Below are 19,044 nucleotides of genomic sequence, written 5' to 3'. Positions count from 1 at the left end.
TTTAGCTGAACACAGTAGTTCTGTGGGCATGCACAGATGACTGTTTACTTCTTGTCAGAAGTTAAAATTAACTTGATATTTTTCCTCTCCACATCCGAATTAGAGTCTTTTAACGGACCAGTATGTAGAGTTCAGGGAGCTCTACTGGCAGGAATCGAATACATGTAACTACGGAGGCCACATTCACACTGGGTCTCTCTGCATGTGCAGCAGGTCATTGACTCCTCGCTGCGGTCGCTGAGCAGCTGACCTTCACCTCTGAGGTGGATCAGATAGAATAGATGGTCGAAGCTGGTGAGACTTTGGCAGGCGAAGAAGGTTCAAGTTCAGAAAAGGGAAAACCCAAAGTTCAGTTTAAAGAGAAACAGCGTGATTAAGTTGTGCAATTCCTGGAAATAGCTTTGTAGTCTGCAACACGTCAGCACTCACTTTCATCCTGTCTCACCTCCTCACATGGCCCCATGTCGCTTTACACAACTCTACACGGCAGCTGGTTCACTGTGAAATCGAGAAAATGAAAATTCAGTACACCCCCCCCCACGTGTGAGAATGTTTGTGATGACAGACACCCCCCCCTCCAAATGCCCATTCAAGGGGAACAGTGGACGTCAGTGTTTGCTCTGCGAACAGAGGCTGAAGTGACTCCTTTCACTGAAACGCTCACCAACAAACACACTTAACGGTTAAACATTCAAATCACACCAGAAAGGCTTACAATAAAAAATATTTTATTCTCCTTCTACCATGTGAGGAGATGCTTTACACAGATGGGTCGTGATCTGATATGATTCATACATCAAGTAGTAAGAACCATTCATGCACTGCAATCACACACAGACACAAACACACTTCACACACCATCATGACTCACACACACTCTTGATCCTTCATTTATAAATATGCAGTTATGTTCCTGTATTGAATGTCCTCCAATAGTGAGGTTGGTCTAATCTCAGGTTTGTGCCTCTCATGAACAACCAGCACATTTAGGTCTCAGCTGAGGTAAGACTCTATTTTCCTGAACCATAAATGCCTCGCAACGCAGTAACAATATTCTCTTCTCAGGTTCGTAAAGACGTTTTGGGACCATCTGGATTAAAACATATTCTATCCACAGCATGATAAAGAATCCTGCACACTGTCCATCACTTGTCTTCAACTAATAATAAGTTTGATCAACATAAAGTGTGAAACTAATTCAGTAGGAAATTTGCTCCTGTGTCAAGAGGTTTTGACCTAACAGATTTTGTGCTTCGCAAGACCGTCAATTTCCCAGGTTTGATCAAATTGGACAGAAGTTGCAACTCTAATTGAATCCCTGGTAACAAGAAATGTATACTCATAGAATGTAGACACATTATTGTGAATACCAACTCTCTATATCAACAAGCATTTTTGTTTTTAAATTTTAGTTTGTATGTAACAATGATACATGAGAGGCAAAAACCAGAGATTGAGAGGTTGAACTTAACATTTGTCCGGGACTTCAGAACAGATAGAGTTGTTCGATACACATAGTTGATTACACAGCACACAGCGTTTTCACAGCATCAACAGTCAGACTTTTTGTAGCACATAGGTTTTTTCCAGAGCCTCTTCTAATATTTAAAGCCAGCAGCAGCCAACCGCACCAAACAATGCCAACAACAACCTTTACGGCACAAACCTGCTTTTAGCTTTTGCTCAGCTCCAGATTTTACTGCTTTCACATGAATACTCCATCCTGTTTCTTGTCATTTAGATTTGACAGTTTTACATGCATACATGTAATTTTAACTTTTCATACCACTCTTGAGATAACAATGAAAAACTGAAAAATATGTTCAGTTGATGCTGGTGTCACACACCATGAAGTTAAAATGAGACCAAGCACACAGTCACACTTCACTGAGACATTTCCGTAGTTCACAGTTTCCAATGTAAAAATTGCTATAAGCCAATGTTGATGAAATGATAATCTGAGGCTGCATGCTTGAACGATGAGTGTATACACGTACTGTACAGGAAAGCTTTTAAAATCACTTTAAAAAGAAATATCTGCTGAACCCGTCTGGCTTGGCGATCACTTCAAATAACACTTCAGTCTTAACAATCAGGCACTGTTTAGCATCAGTGCTTTGATGTAACAATATCAACACAAATGTCATGACACTAAAACCTCCATACTTTTGACTGTGTCCAAACTGTTTGACCTGAAGGTGCTGTCACTGCTGCCATATTCATCGTGTTGAACATATGAGCTCATCACAAAAACTCAGTTAAATAAAAGTGTTGGTGTCTGCAGATTTTATGATTGATTGATGTGTTTTTGTGACGATGAGTCTTAATCCTGTAGCTAAACACGGTTGATTTTAGGAAGAAGGTCTAAGATTTTTCATAAAAACTTCATTTGAAATATTATTATTTGTGAAACATCTGAAAATAAAAAAATTGAAAAATTGACACGTTTTTTGTTCTGTCTAAAAACGACTCCTCGCCATATTTTTTTAATTGTGCTTTTGAACACACTCGCACAGTCCAGCTGTCACGTCTCTACCATCACACACACACACACTGGTGCTGCGCTCCAGCTGTGTACGCCACTTTTCTGCATTGCCGTCACCAATGACCATTTCTGCAGGTTGCCCTGACGACTGCGACTCATACTCAGAGTCTACCTGAAATGGAACTGGACCAGCTGGAAACATCTGAAGCAGCCTCTGTTGCTTGTAGTAACAGCTTGATGCCTTGGCTGGTTTTTTTCAGTAATAAATAAATAAATACTCCTGCGGTCAGGTGCACAAGGATAAGTCCGCTCTGAGCACGCTCCATGACCCGTGTCTGATCCCTGAACCTTGCTGTGTTTCCAGGACACTGGCTTGTTCCTGTGGCCGTCAGTCTATTCTGTTGCCACAGATGGTGAAGCGGTCTATCTCTAGCAAGTCTTTCTTGGGCGTTCTGGCTTTGAGTCCATCTCCTTCCAGTCCTGTGTCAGTGTTGATGATCTTGTCATCATCCTCTTCGTCAGGCGTCGTCAGGAATGTGTCTGAGTCGCTCTTGGGAATGGTGGGGGCAGAGCTCTCAGCAGTGGTGTTGGGCTGAGAATTGTCTGATGCCAGAGGTGTTCCTCCTTTGTCTGCAGTGGATTCTGTATTTGAGGGAGACAGAGTTTAATTTAATGAGAAACTTAAGGAGTAGCCTGACAATGAATAGTTTTTGAAACAGTGGATTATCTGTTTTGCCACAAACAGCTGCAACGTGTTGACTGGCAAGACAAAGGGGACGGTGGAGCAACAATGGTCAGTGGTTGTGGATAAATCAGGTTTGAACGCACATCTTGAAGGGAGCATGTTCAGGCTAAATCCAGTTATTAAGTTGCTATTTAATGTACAATTAAGCAACAAAGAGAGAAAGAGGTACACTGATTGTTACCTTGCTGTGGTGACGTGTGAACGTGTTTGGTGCGGTTAGCTCTGGAGTTTACTCGGCTGGAGACGGCAGAAGGTGGAGGGTCGAAGAGCTTTTCTTCCATATTAGCCTCTTTGACAAACACACAAGACGTTCCGAGCAGAACAATACTGTTGAGCACTTTGAGAGTGATCATCCTGTTAACAAACACACAAACATGACATGAAATGCAGAACTAATAAAACTTTGAATGCTTGTTAACAACTTGGAAAAGACAAACTGACTCTTACCCCAAGTAAAACAGCAACACACACATAAAGGAGAGTGACCCCTGGATTTTCACTGAGCTTGTTACTACTCTGATCAACTGGGGAAAAACACAAACCTTAGATTTAAACTGTGTACAATGAACACTGTGTTAATGGCAAAGGTTCTTCATAGAGAGTGACTGACCAGCAGAGCTAAGGGAAGCGGGATAAAGCCCATTCTCCTGGACACAGAGTCACTGTAGTCTGTGTAAGCCTGAGAACAGAAAAACATCAAAAGCAGTTTTATTCTACTTTTTCAACCAATGTATTGGTCCAACATTTTTACATTCAATCATCATCTAATAAGGAAATATAAGTGGACATATCCTTAACACTGTCAAATGTTCAGTCTGAGACTAAATATATTTAGCTTATGATTTAATCTAATAATTAATAAAGTAAAAAATCTCCAGTGGAGAGAAAAGTGTGGTGGTCTGACCATGGATTCAAATTAATTTGTCTACAATTAGTTTGTACCATGTTAACTATTCCTTCAGTATCTCCAGTTATATTTGGCCACAGTGGGGAACAAATCAACCAACCAGTCAAGTTACAGTTTACATCCATTTCTGTCCAGATGTAGTGAAGTCATTTAATGTAACAGTATGAAGTGTATTCTACCATTTTTATTCATATGCACTGAGCTCTTTTGAAATATTGCGTTTAAAGAGAAGGGGACGGACGTATGGATGGAGAGAACCTTGATAAATCAGTTTATTCTTTGGTGGGAACACTTCAAAGGTTTGTCAGAAATTGGTTTTACAGTTTGGTTGAGAAAAAGCTGATGCTTAAGTTTATTTTGCTCACATTTTTCTGTCGACTGCTGACAAGGTCAAAGGCAAGGCTGGCTCGGTACTCTCCGTATACCTGGGGGGAAAACACAGGGTAACAAAACCCTCATAAACCAAATTAGACCAATCTACATATCAAGCACACATGACATAGAATGAGCAGAAGGTATCCAGACAACAAAGAGTAGAGGTGACAAATAAACGGTTTCCGAAACTAAAGTTCCCTGTTGGAGTCTCATAATAATCTGTTGATTAGTTGTAGTGGATAAATGTAAGAGTAAAGATGTGGGTAGTGAAGATGAGTCAAAGTCAACATCAGTTAAATTTTGTGTAAAAAGACAAAGACTAAAATGAGTTAACATGGATTAAATGAGAACGAGCTTCACCAGTGGTCCAAAGCTAACTATAGGTGAGTGAGGTTTGTGGGATGAGGATTGACAGTTTGGAGATAAAGGGGTTAATCCCTTCCTGGGGCTTTGGTTTCCATTACATAACCGTGGTTACAACTCCTTGAAGGAAATCAAAGAGGGCGAGAACACAAGAGGGAAGGAGAGGTAGTAAACAAGGTCGTGAGTTTTTCTCTAGTACTACAGAGTATCTGGTGTGAGTGGGACGGTGTGAGAATAAGAGAAATGTGTGTAGGTCAGTGGAGCAGGACAGGGAGACAGAGGAATTCAATTCAAGTCAAGTGAGCCACAACTTTCCTTCGTGATCTATGAAAAAGTAGGACATGATAATTCTAACTCAAGGTCCATGTTTTCCTGAGCTTTCAACTGCATCTCTGTCTTCATGAGTGGAGAGTTTGCTCAGTGTCCAGCACACACCAAAACAAATCAGTTTCATTATTAGGTGACAACACTAGCTACTAACTGACATTTTTTCGATGCAGTCTCACTTACACTTTCTTACGAGGGATGATTAGTAAGTTCATGGCCTATGGTAGAAGAAGTCAATACAGAAAACCTAGTACATTTAACACTCCCCTTCTACATTTACAAGAGTAGATGGTTATATACTCAATATTTCAATAATGTCCTGTCAACATGGTTTTTATATTGCTGGAACACTGTCACTGTCTCCTATTCATTTAAATACAGATATTCTACAGGTGTTAAAAACAGAATCCTTTTCATATAAATTGTCCCAAAGAGTCAAAGATGTACAACTAACATGAATATTTATGGAATTTTTAAGTATCCCAACTTATTTGTGATAAGTTTATTACACCTGGCTCATAAATGTGACTCTGCTAAAAGCCTTTAAATTTATTCAGAAAAAAGGAGGTAAAGGCTAATTAACTGAGGAAACCTCATCCATGGATGAAGACTTTAAAAAGGACTTAGAATTCAATAAATCTGGTCAAATATATACAAAACTCACACCATAACAAAGCTGAGAAAGTGCTCTATGTAATACTGTGGTGAAAGGACTCACATCAGCGCTGATGTCGTTGAATTTGGTGATGAAAGCGTGCTTGACAACATCCACGGCAACTTCTGAGGCGATCACCATGACTACATCAGGAAACAGCACCCACAGGTGGTCTAAGAACGAACACATGAGAAATGTTTCAATATTCAAAGCAATACTAGTTATTACTTAATTTAAATGAGTCAGGGACATTTGAATGCTGAAGGAAAGTGAAGAGGCGAGGATGAACCAATGATGGATCTATAAACCCATGTGTTCACATACATAGATAAAGAAGGCTTCAGTATTTGTTCAGCACTGTGTTAGTTACCAGGGTTCCATGAAAACTGCTCCATGTTTCTCAGACAAACGATGAGCAGGAGGATGTAGTTGGTGAACCTCTCCTTTATGTCTGTGGGAAACAAACAAATCAATCCAGGATTAACCTACTTTGTGCTCACAGCGGCGGAGTTTGATTCCATAAATTTTCCTCGCACTAAATCACCAAGTTTAAAGGCCGAGGTACAAAATGTCCCAAAAAAATGCTGGTGTGTGCGGCACACATGTGGCTCTTTTCTCATTTCATTAAGCACTTACCACTGTTTGACATCTGGAAGAGGTTGTTCTTTTCAAACTTCTTAAACACACTTCCCTTAATCTCCACAAACTGTAAGGAAAAAGCCAGAAATATCATGACAGCATCCAGAACTCCTGCTGCGCTGCATGCAGTTTCAACTGCGTTAATATGCCTGTGAGCATCAGACTCACGTTGTTTGACATCATGATGGTGAGCAGAGACTTGTTGTGGGAGTTGAAGGCTACATTGAGAGTTGTGGCCTGAACCATGATGAGGATGGCATGAAGAACTTGGTACAAACATGTTAAGGAAGAACCACACTGAGGACTACAGTAAAAACATTGGACTGTGTTTTTCAGTCTGATCATAGACTTCAATAAAGATGGACGACATATCTCCACTTCCTCCCAGTATCCAGAAATGAGGCCGAGAAAAAGTGACCACCTATACTGAAACTGGCTGACACACTAAATATACATATGTAGATACTACCTTAAAATAATTTGGCAAGTAAGAGACTTGTTTGTCATCTATGGCCAAATCCTTTTTCCTTCTGTCTGCCATTCATTATCTAAAATGAACTGGACAAGCTATTTGTTAGAAATAAAGTACAGAAAAAAACATTATTAAAGTACTTTACTTTCATGTTAACTGACTAAATGTTTTTTTTTTTTTTATATAAACCCTCAACAGCAACAACAGGTCTTTCTCAGTGAGGATACAGACGTAGAGCACGGCCATGAGGAAGTGAGGAATCACACCTATGTGCGCTCTCTTCTTCTCCTTGGGTTCAGTGGCCGTCCAGTACAGAGCGTCCAGGATGTCCTGACCAAATGAGGAGAACAGGCGATCGGCCACCTGACAACACAACAAGGGAAGTAAATGAGTGGGCGGCTCACTCTACAGTGGAATCAGAGTTCAGTAAAATCAGCGTTATGAACTCGAAGATGTATTCTGCAGGTGTACCTCTAACATGTTGTAGATGATGTACAGTTTGATGACAGACTGTCCCCTGATGAGGTGGTACATCATGGCGTAATCCACGTAGCTCATCATTGAGTAACACAACACCATAATGAAGCCTTTCAGGACATCACATACCTGTGCTGGCTGCAGCAGGCGGGAGCCACTAAAATACACACAGGAAAGAAGGTACTCAAAATCACATGCTGTCTGAGTCAGGCAGAGCTCCACTGCCCTCTGCAGGTCAAAAACAATAGTGCAGTGGCTGTTTCTGTCCTGAGAAGCTGTTTGTCAGATATGTGAGGATTTGTCAAGTGTACCAGTCCACTGCAGAAACTAAAGTCTATTTTCATCTGCAATAAATCTCTCAAATATTTTTCAATCATATTTGATTGTTTGGGCTATAAAATTAAGAAAGTGTGTGAATGGTCATCAGAATTTTGCAGAACACCAGGTTTTTTTCTGATCATCCGCCCAAAGATATTCAAATTAAACAGATAATGAGATTAAGAATTTCAAATTGTAGTTAGTACAGAGGTTCAAACACATCCAGAAGCATACACTCTATTTTAGTAGGGGAACTACAGTAGAGATAAATATCTTAAATGCAGATTTAATGTATATAATGCTTTGGTAAAAGCTAGTTTGTAATGATGGTGCACTGGCTTTAATTTCCTGTTAAAGTATACCTGACACAATTCAATGAAGACAAATTGTCAATTGTTTGAACAAAGCTTATACACAGGGAAAGCTTTTAATGATTAATCGAATACTGATCATCAGTTTGGCCAAAGATCAATTGATGAACTGCTTAAACATCTGCTGACTAACTTCTGTGTGAACTTTACCTGAGGCCACAGCATGGCAGCGTGAGGAGCCGTAAAAGGGCCAGAATTACTCTGAGGGGCAACAACGTGAACACATAGAGAAAGGCGTCCAGACACAGGAAGAAGCCAAATGTCATCAACTATAAAGAGAAAGAGTGAAAAGCATTTATTTATTTTATGTCATCATTTTATTATTTCCCAGAGTTAATGTTTTGTGAATTTACCTTCTCCAGCTCTTTGGGGATACGTAGGCAGGTGTACACCCGCTCTCTGCGTTCTGTGTATTTGGCCTCATTGTGTTCCAGGAAATAGCCTCTGGTGAGCTCTGTAGTTATAAATCTGACCAGAGACAGGTCTACATACATAAGGACAGAGGAAAATCAGAGCAAAGTTACATTCAGACAATATAAACTAAATCACCTGACTAAAGTCAGTGAACTTTATGCTCCAACATTCTCCAGCCCCTACACACCTGATACAAATAACAACCACACTTAAATCTTTAATGGATTCAATCAGATATAATAGTGGTGGACTAAATGCATTGGTATATGAGATTTTGGTCATTTACAACAGTATGTATTTAGGTATATAACAAGTTAAAACAGGGGACAAATTAGCAGGCGGCTCCTCACAGTCAATGCAATTAATGGGGAACACGAAAGGATACTTTAATCCAGCTCAGTGTCTGACAGGATCTGTGGTGGTGTCTACATCCACAGAGCAGGAGCAAGTGTTGCCAGATTGGGTGGAGACATGATACTATACGGAGTGAGGGGGGCAGGTGCACGACACAAAACTGAGTGTGATCAAAAGTTGTAGCAGCAGCAAAAAAAGTAGTTTGTTAAATTGTGCTAAAACTACCTTAAAACGCACAATTGCAACGATTCGTGTCAAACATCGTGATCCTAACTCAGGCAAACGAAACACACGAACATTACAGACATACTGTTGATTTCCCCTTTGCAGATCTAATTGCCTCCCATGTTTGGTAAAAATTAAATGCAAAGGATGCACCTCATAACTGCAGAACCTGCCTCACGATCAACTCTTTTTAACTTTGACTTCAGGCTCTCAGTAATGAGCTGACAGCTGAAGGCACACTCAATGTAACATAGCAACCAGGGACTGCTAACAGCTAATTCGGGGGGTTTCAATCCCCCTGAAAAACGTAAACAAACACAGGTTTGATCGTGGTTTCTTTCAAATGGGCAACTTCTCAAGTCAGGCGAGTCTGGCAACGTGAGCAGCTGCGGTGACATTTCTCCGCTGGCGCAACGTGAACCTGACAGATGAGCTGTCACACACCGCAGCACCGTGACCTGAGCCCGGCTGCTGGCTGCGAGACTCCAGTAAAACAAACAGTCGCTCCGCCAGCTAGCTTAGCGCTGCCCCCCCCCACCCCGCACACACTCAGTGCGGTGGAGGCGATGCTAGCTCCCTCTCACCTGACAGGTTCCGTCTCTTGCCCGCGCTGCCGCCATTTTCATCGCGGGACCCACGCGTCTCCGCGGACCCGTCGGTTGTCGTGCTCTTCTCGGCCGCGGCAGCCCTACCGTCCCGCTCCCTGTCCTCCTTCTCCTCTCCTGGACCAGTCGACAGCGACTCCGCCATCTTCTCCGAACGGTCTCAGCTGCTTCTGGAGGGAGAGCTTCTTCTTCTTCTTCTTCTTGTAGTAGTAGTAGTTGTAGTGTTTGTCGGCAGTTGGCAAACCAGCTTAAAGGCGCTTTACCGCCACCTTCTGGACTGGAGTGTGGATCAGTGGATTGGCAGTAAACAAAAAACAAAAAAGAGACGCACTGACGAGGGTGTTGCTAAAAAGAATAATATTAATATATATAATATTTATAATAGCTCGTTAAGCTGAGTTGACTCAATTATTAATTTCTGATTAATACGATTTTTTCTCCACAATAATAATCCTTGGTAAATAGATAGATGAATGGATAGATAGGTAGATAGATAGATAGATAGATAGATAGGTAGATAGATAGATAGATAGATAGATAGATAGATAGATAGATAGATAGATAGATAGGTAGATAGATGGATAGATGCACAGAGAGTAGTAGCAGTAAAACAGATACGATTAATTAAAATAGCTCAAAATAAAATGTAATAAACATAAAATGTCCTAAAAACTGTGCATACTCCCTTAGTAAATGATACGCAATAAAGTACTAAATATGTATAGAACATATAATAACCCTATAAACAGACAAAATACATGAAATGACAAACTATGAACAAGAGACAAGTGTGCAAAGTTGCAGTAGCTGTTTGCATTTAAAGACAATGTAATGAGTTAGGTAGGAATGTGACATAGAAAATAAAATGTGAATATGAGACATGCACAGTTAATGGTTGGATGTAGTCTGACACACAGTGAAGTGAACTTCATGACCCTGTGTATGAACCAGGGTACATACCGTACACAGGGAACATAGGCGGGGCAAGAACAGGATTCAACAGGGCCCCACAGCTCATACTGTATTTGGCACGAGCTCCATTACATACGACCAAATTAACTTGCTCTTTAGCAAAGATGAGTGATCAGACCCCTCTCTGAACATTGTGGTTTTTTCCGTGTTGGGATGTCCAATCTTGTGCTGTGGATCAGTTATCATTATCATCTTAAAAATACATTTTGGCAGAGGGGTCTTTCTCAAGGCAGTGTCTCAAGATCAGGAGACAATGTAAGATCTTTGTCATGTGTGGAGCCCATTCCCTCATTCACAATCAAACTCACAATAAAAGCCTTGTTTGCAGGTCAAAATAGCTTTATTGTCATTGTTTTTTAAAAGACTGTACATTTATACTTTATGTTCAGGTTTATTGTGTGTATATTGTATTGCACATTCAGCGACTAATGTAAACTTGCAGATATACTATTGTCCATCCATGATCTATACCGCTTATCCTCTGAGTGGGGGGGCTGGAGCCGATCCCTGGTGACAAATGGGTGAGAGGCCTATTGTGCTTTCTATAAATAATATAGTGGATGGTAAAGTAGGCTATATCACAAAATAATTATATATACTCAAGTACAGGTAGCTCACAATTGTATACATTTTGAGTAAATTTATTTTAAAGCACTAATATGCACAAGACAGAACCAATATAGACTAAGTAGGCTAGGTGTATCATGCATGGAGCAGGATATGAGATTTAGGACCACAAGGCCTAAACACTGAATGCTAAACTGATTGCTTAAAAGTGTGTGTGTTAAAATGAACCATATGTCATTCTAACACAATTAATTTTTCTTACACGATTTCACCAATTAGATGTTACTTTTCCAGATCCAAATAGCAAGTCTCAAAGATTAATTCAGCCCGTGTGTGTTGTATTTTAATGAGTGTTGCTTGGTTTCACTTCAATTCAATCGAAGGCATAGATGTCCCACCTCCTCCAAAACATAATAATAAGATAGGCCTATCAGCTGTCAGTAAAAGATGATAGACCTGTCAAGTTTGTCAACATCTGAACCTAACCAATCACAGCAGCGCAGCAGCAAACTTGCTACCTATTCTTTGGAGCAAGCAAAATAAAATTCTGTCTTAACTTATTACAAATGTTTGAATACACACCAAAAATGAAGGGTGTAAATATTTTATACATCGCACATATTTCATGATCACTAAAAGTACTTCCTGGTTATCTACCCAGGGACACATGTAGGTATGAAGAGAGGTTAGCTAATAGAAGAGAACATCTTTGTGATTAAGAAGTGTAATGGAAGTTTTCTGGAAACTGGTGAAGCAGCTGATGTCTTATGCAAAAGATTTGAATGTAGACTTGATGCATCAAGGAGACCAGTAGGTGGAACAATATACAAACTTGATGCTTATGTTAGGATGCTAATATGCTCACAACATAAGCCACCAGCCACCAGTTACTCCTACATTGACCGACTGTCCTGCTAAAACTTGACATGAGGACAGTGTAACTTATCATTCTGAAACAATTGTGTTGTAACCGATTACGAATATGTCCCTGGTCTTCTACAGCTGTATCCAAACATAACATAACATGACATAACGTGACCGTCAGCTGTGGTCATCGCCATTTGTGTTTACTCAAAGTGTAGTCGGCCAATCAGAGGGCAACAGTGTGACATCAAAGGCACCTGCCTTTAAAGTGTTTGCAACAAAGCCACCTGCCTTTAAACTGTGTGGCAGCTTCTGTCTTCACAGTTTCTGTTGACCCCAAAAGTGCCACTACGAGCTACCGCTGCCACAATTTGTGCTTGCCGTTGCTAGTTTTGTGTAAATCTGCCCTGTTTTGGCTCCTTACACATCAAACTTAAATTAACCTGACACGTAACACGCTGTTTTTAGTTCGCTTTCCTACCAGGCCCGTGGGTTTTTATTTGTTTCCCTCTTTGCTGAATTGGCCTTTGAAAATGTCGTGTGTTCACTATAGGTTTTTTTCCAAACGGGAGTCCCGTTTAGTCAAGTTCGATGGGCTGCATATCACCCTCAAAAGACTGAAAAGGCAAATCATGGCCCAGGAGCGCTTCAAGGACAGAAAAAGTCACCTGCTGATCTCCAATGGGGAAACTCATGAAGGTATGTTGTCAGCTGACGAGTTAATATGTGTATACATCAGTGTGTGGAAGTGTTTAAGTCCCAGTTGTACACCTTTGTATAGTGTGGCTGTGACTGACAACAGTCAACTATATATCATTTTCTAATTAGGAATAAACCTTCCTCTTGTGTGAACTCTCAGGTTAGACCTGCACTCCTGTATTTTAACGCTGGTGCCAGGGATGTAGCCATATTGGCATCAACATCATGAATTTTCATAACCGTTACAATTGTAAAAGTATGCTATCTAACTATGGTGTCCTGCCTCTCGGGAGTCACGTAATTTGTGTCTGCACCATGTGGGGAAATCTCTCTTGAGTCAGATTTTGTGTGTGAGAGTCACTGAAATGTTAGTTGATAAGAGGGAACGGATGTAACGGCTTTATTTCCACCAATGCTTGTCGAAAAACTCCACTGGAGGAGTTCACAGCGAGAGGAGAAATCTTTGTTTACATCCGGTTTGATGTTTGATGACCAGCTCTGCAGCCTGACACACACACCTCTCTTCCTATATGATCCATTTAACATGGAGCCATACAGATACACTGCTTATGATGACAGGAAACAAATTCACTGACCAACCCCTCTACAATAAGGCAACTAAATAAAATAGCTCACATAATTTACTGTAGCACAGCCTTCAAAAACTGGATATTGTTGATGATGATAATAAATATTATAGTTCATTAATTATATTATTCACTTTATATTGTTTGTTGTGTGTCTTTTTCCTTCTATAGTATCAATAATCGTGGCACCAAAATTTCATACCGTGACATCCCATGTCATAACAGTGGTACATGGAGAGTCTAATATTTTCTGAGGTGGTACATGGTGTAAAAAGTTTGAGAACCACTGCTCTCAACAGTTTCATTTTCTTTTCAAAGTGGCTGTAGCATAGTCTACTGTCAATTGCTTGTTGAATCTCTTGTCAGGGTTTCATCAAAGTTACTTATTTAATTGCTAGACACTCATGTCAAGAGAACAATACACATCTTAAATTATGAGTATCAGCTGTTTATTTTAATTATATTCATATTCATATATATATATATATATATGAATATGAATAAATACGTTTGAACAACTCTTTGCAAACCAACTTCATGCATCTGTTTAGTAACAAAGGCCTATCAATGTATTCTATTGAGCGAATGGTGATGTCATTGTAAGTGGTTGGTGTTTTTATTTTCTAATGATTTGTTGCTTGTGTTTTGTAGAATATACAGATGATGAAGCCCACATCCCGAAACACTCCTCCGTGATTGTGCGCCGCGTTCCGAGGTTCATTTTGTATGTATTAAGTTATTACTGGTTTTATGATTAATCAGTAAAATCACAAATGATTTTAAGTCACTGATTTGTTTCTATTAGATTTCCTATAGTTATACTTGTGAAGCTGGTCCTGTGTTCAGTCACAATGTTGGTAACTGATGGTTTATTTTTGTCCTGTGTGTTTTTGCAGAAAACGTTCTGACACAGCTGTGGTTGGATCATCTAGACCCGTATGTAAAACAAACCCAAAAACAACACTCTGTCCTCCTCTTCCTCTCACTTATAATTAATAATTATAATTTAAACTGTTAGTGACTGTATTTCATATTGAAAGTCAAATGGATTTTAAAGGGTTTGTAAAAGGAAAACATGATGAAGACTTAAATGGCGTGAGGGACTGGACACAGATGTGGTGGGGAACTATCTGGGCTCTTATCTTCCGCTGTGTATAGCTTAGATGTTCTGTTAACAACTTTATTATCTGTACTCTGATTCTCCTGCAGAAGGATTCGTCTCGTTCGATGTCACTCGCCCAACTCGCCAAGGTAACGGATCTGTACATACTGACTGAACTGAATGAAAATGTTTCCTATTTAGTTAAATAGATTTGTCTCTTTTTTAATTTTGTGGTGTTGACGTCCTACTTTCTTTGTTTTTAGACGGCCAACCTGGTCGATGCTAATGCATCAGAAGAAGACAAGATTAGAGCCATGATGTCACAGTCAAACCAAGAATATGAATCATTACAGTTAGTACACAAACATTTTGCTCTTGTATTTGCCCAAAGTCTTATTTTTGGAACATGAACAACATTCACTTATAGTTAGAAAAATAAGATTTACTTGTCTCTGTAGTTATTCCAAGAAGGCAGTTGGACCTCCACCTGCTCATTACATCTGCCATCGTTGTGGAAAGGCTGGTCACTACATCCGGCAGTGCCCCATGCTGATGGTAAGGATCCTGCATCATTACATTGTTTTTCTCTGTTATGTTCATTTTTAAAGATGTTAAATCTCAAATGAGTGATAATATTCTCTGTGAACCTTCAGATCCAGGACAAGAGTGTGGAGGGTCCTAAGCCAGTCAGGATAAGTAAGGGGATTCCTCAGAGTTTCATGGTGAAGGCAGAGCCTGGCACCAAAGGAGCCATGTTAACCAGCACTGGGGAATATGCCATACCTGCAATAGATGCGTACGTGAAGGATGTCCACAAATACACACTATACTACCTCCTCATGCAATGAAACTCAAACTAACTCGTGTTATATTTATCTTTTTCATTTTATGTCCTCTGTGGTTTTTCACTTGTCATGACAAAGTCTTTAAAATTATAAATATGAATGTGTTGATACAGGGAAGCTTATGCACAAGGCAAGAAGGAGCGCCCTCCCTTTGTTTCACATGACCAGTCATCATCAGAGGATCATTCAGACCCTATCCCTGATGAACTCCTGTGTCAAATCTGCAATGAACTCATAACAGACGCAGCAATTATACCCTGCTGCGGAAACAGTTACTGCGATGATTGTAAGTCCTTTCTCTATATGCATTAGTAATAGAAAACCATCCTGGGCTATGATGAATTGTTTAAACTCATTTGTGATGGTTGTCTTTGTGTTCCACTATATATATATGTATATACATACACAGACTGGGCAGGTTGAGGGGAATTCATCTGAAACATTTATTCTTATCATGAGAGTGTACAGACGGAGTGTGTGTTAATTTGTTAATCAAATGGATTATAGCTTTGAACTAAGGACTGTTTGTTTTCAGGTATCAGGACTGCCTTACTCGATTCAGAGGAGCACATCTGCATCACGTGCAAACAATCAGGTGTTTCACCTGACAGTCTGATCGCCAACACATTTCTTCGACAGGTAACGCCTTTGAAACACATGCTTTTTGATGAATGTCATATTTGTCTGATCAGAAGTGTGAAGCAAATCTAAAACGTTTTTCTTCATGCAGGTTGTGAATAACTTCAATAATAAAACAGGATACACCAAACATGTACGCAAGCAGGTCCAACGTGCAGCACGGCCTCCACCTCGCCCTCTGTTGTCCAGACCACTGCCCTCAAGACAGCAGGACCCACTGCTGGCCAATGTCACTCACCCACCCCCTGCAAGCGTACCCACTGTTGCACCTCAATCACAGGTCCAGCCTCCTGCACCTGCTCCTCCTGTTCCTGCTCCTGCTGCTGCTGCTGCTCCTACTCCTCCTCATGCTGCTGCTGCTGTCGAAGGTCAAGATGTTTCACCAGCTCCTGCACCTATCCTGTAAGTTTAGTCCCATATAGTTTGTACTATGTCTATGGAACTATAAAATGTTTGTATTCTAATATGAATCAATGAATGTTTCTCTCCCTCTGAATCTTGTCCTACAGAGGTAGAGGAGACCACCCCCCCACCCACCTCCATACAGCTCCATCTCGTGGACCTGCTCCTCAGGTGTACCCTCCTCCATCCCTGTACCCGCCCCCACCACATCCTTACCCTCCTCCATCCCTGTACCCGCCCCAACCACAGCCCTACCCTCCTCCATCCCTGTACCCGCCCCCACCACATCCTTACCCTCCTCCATCCCTGTACCCACCCCCACCACAGCCCTACCCTCCTCCCTACACTTCTGGCCTTATCCCTCCTTCTTCAATTGGTTACCTACCCCAGCCAATTAATGCCCCTGGACCACCGGGACTTAACTCTCCCTGGATCCCTCCTGGTGTCCAGCCCCCTGTAGCCCACCTTGGACCCTCCTTTGGAGCATCTTATTCCAGGTAACTTAATTAAGAGGACATTTCCAAATTGGTTTTAGTTCTTACATTAATTACATATGCATAATTCTTCAAGCCATTCAGTCAATTTATTACATAATCTGCTTCTTTCTTTTTTGGTTTCCTGATCATCTTCTCCATTCTTTCCTCTCCCAGGTCCCGGTCAAACACTCGTTCTCCATTCAGCCGCTCTCCTTACACTCTCTCTAGATTAAGATCTAGATCCAGGTCTAACTCTTATTCCCCAAGTCAAACCCGCTCCAGTTCATGCTCTCATGGCCGGTCTTTTCCACGCTCCCCTTATTCCAGACACAATGAACGCAGTTACAGACAGTCAAGGTCCCCCACCCAGTTTCATGGGTTTCGCCACTCTGGCTCTCTGCAGTGTCCTCCTCCCCTCTGGGCAGGACCCTGGGAGTCAGTAGAAGGACAAGGACCCTTCAGGCCCCGGTCTCGCTCCCCTGGTGGCTTCAGAAGCCGCAGCCCTGGTGGACGGAGGCTACCTCCTTGGGAGCTGCCGCCGTATGAACTAAAGGGACCACGTCCTGGAGGACATGTTCGCTGGGACAGAGAAAGGTATAGACAGGTATTACCCAGAGATTACGCCCCTCACGGTAGAGGAAGAAGAGGGAGAGAAGAGACAGGTGCTCCCCCTCACCATCCTCCATCATCTTTATTATCAGGGACTAAGTCCAGCACAAAAGTCCTTACAACAAATAAAGTAAAAAAGAAGAAGCCCAGGGAGGAACCTGAGCCATCACACCAGTCAGCAGACAGAGGTGATGCTACTCCTGTCAGAGATGAACCAATGGATGAAATCCCCATCAATAAAATGCCCCCCATCACTTCAAAACCTGTATCTGGCTCCGCAGTCGCCAAAGCTCCTACTTCTAAAAGTGTTGCTGCACCTGTTAAACCCTCAAACAAGCCCACATCCAAGACCCAGTCTGATAAGACCAGGAAAGAGAAGGGTCAGAAAGTAAATCCCAAAGTGAAGACAGAGGGTGTGAAAGCAAAGAACGACAAGGTAAAGAAAAAGACCGGAGAAGGAGTGGCCATCATAAAGAAAGACTCCTCGTCCTCCTCCTCCTCTGTCTCTAAACCAGTTAAGACCACAGTTGCTTCAGGAAGTGGTTTGGCACAGAAATAGGGCTACCTGCAAGGGGAACACAGGGATTGTTGTTGATTCCGTCCGGAGGAGTCAGTCTGGTGCACAGCTCGAGCAATAGTAGTAGAGAGGACAGGAACTATTGGTAGGCTTGAGGATCTGTTTGTTGTTGTGTGTCAAGCGGTGATGTTGGATGTATTTTAATATCTGTTTAATAAAGTGTTTAAAGCTTGGTAATGTGTTTTGCTTCTTGTTTTGGGGTTTTTCTCTGTGTGGCAAGTGAGCCGGTAATGGGCAATAAAAAGATGGGGATTGCTATTTGGCTGCTAGTGCCTTATTGCTTACACTAATCATGTGTAGCTGGTGTAAGATATAAAACCTTTAATAAATAAACAACCAGGTTGTATAAAGCGACTAATTTTTATCAGATAAAAACAGCTCATCTTATTTATCTTAATCAACATACTTATTAAAACACTCACTTCCGGGAGCAGATAGTCTTATTTGGCTCTCCTTATTTTTTAGTGGTTCATTGATGTGCACCCAACAACTTCTGTTGAATCACAACAAAAAGCCTTAGACAGTGCGTCCCTGGAGTTCTCACACAGTCAGGCTACTCGACACATTGTAGTAGATGCACACACACAAACACACACACACACAAACACACACACACACAAACACACACACAAACACACACACATGTTTCTGTTCTAACAAAAGAACTCCCCCTCTGCACAAAAGTGTCCCAACTGCACAGTATCTTCCATAGTATTGAATTCTTGTCTCCCACAAATTAATAAAGAAATAATAAAGAAATGTCACCCAGCGCCATGACAGAGGACTTAATAATTATTAATTAACACTTTACATCTCGTACAAATCCTGAAGTGTAAAAACGACACTGAGCTGTTTTACAGGGCTGATATGCAGGAACATTTCGTGGCTGGGTGTAGAAACCTCCTGGAGTTTCTGACTGTAGATCAAATTCTCCGCCATGCAGGCAGTGAAAAAATACTCAAGTATTCCTGGG

The 19,044-nt window shown here is 41.2% G+C and overlaps 3 protein-coding genes across 3 annotated transcripts; 2 read left to right on the top strand and 1 right to left on the bottom strand.

Moving 5' to 3' along the window:
• Nucleotides 1-711: 711 nt before the first annotated feature.
• tapt1b (transmembrane anterior posterior transformation 1b) lies at nt 712-9,950 on the bottom strand. The gene is made up of 14 exons (XM_020101359.2): nt 9,712-9,950; nt 8,488-8,618; nt 8,285-8,403; nt 7,440-7,602; nt 7,196-7,331; nt 6,665-6,762; nt 6,494-6,563; nt 6,228-6,308; nt 5,921-6,030; nt 4,503-4,562; nt 3,841-3,909; nt 3,678-3,754; nt 3,412-3,584; nt 712-3,127 (listed from the first exon to the last, which is right to left on the bottom strand). The coding sequence occupies exons 1-14, from the start codon at nt 9,875-9,877 to the stop codon at nt 2,874-2,876; spliced, it is 1,707 nt and encodes a 568-aa protein (XP_019956918.1). The 5' UTR covers nt 9,878-9,950; the 3' UTR covers nt 712-2,873.
• A 2,583-nt stretch (nt 9,951-12,533) lies between these two features.
• LOC138411104 (E3 ubiquitin-protein ligase RBBP6-like) lies at nt 12,534-14,451 on the top strand. Its single transcript, XM_069529791.1, has 3 exons — nt 12,534-12,834; nt 14,073-14,145; nt 14,318-14,451. The coding sequence occupies exons 1-3, from the start codon at nt 12,669-12,671 to the stop codon at nt 14,415-14,417; spliced, it is 339 nt and encodes a 112-aa protein (XP_069385892.1). The 5' UTR covers nt 12,534-12,668; the 3' UTR covers nt 14,418-14,451.
• A 58-nt stretch (nt 14,452-14,509) lies between these two features.
• Nucleotides 14,510-18,244, top strand: LOC138411102 (E3 ubiquitin-protein ligase RBBP6-like). The gene is made up of 9 exons (XM_069529780.1): nt 14,510-14,672; nt 14,787-14,875; nt 14,982-15,078; nt 15,177-15,319; nt 15,482-15,654; nt 15,904-16,007; nt 16,099-16,409; nt 16,517-16,906; nt 17,060-18,244. The coding sequence occupies exons 1-9, from the start codon at nt 14,649-14,651 to the stop codon at nt 18,051-18,053; spliced, it is 2,325 nt and encodes a 774-aa protein (XP_069385881.1). The 5' UTR covers nt 14,510-14,648; the 3' UTR covers nt 18,054-18,244.
• Nucleotides 18,245-19,044: the final 800 nt, after the last annotated feature.

This window comes from Paralichthys olivaceus, chromosome 8 (genome assembly GCF_024713975.1).
Source record: "Paralichthys olivaceus isolate ysfri-2021 chromosome 8, ASM2471397v2, whole genome shotgun sequence".
In the NCBI taxonomy this organism is placed as follows: domain Eukaryota; kingdom Metazoa; phylum Chordata; class Actinopteri; order Pleuronectiformes; family Paralichthyidae; genus Paralichthys; species Paralichthys olivaceus.
This window is presented reverse-complemented; position numbering and strand designations above follow the sequence as displayed.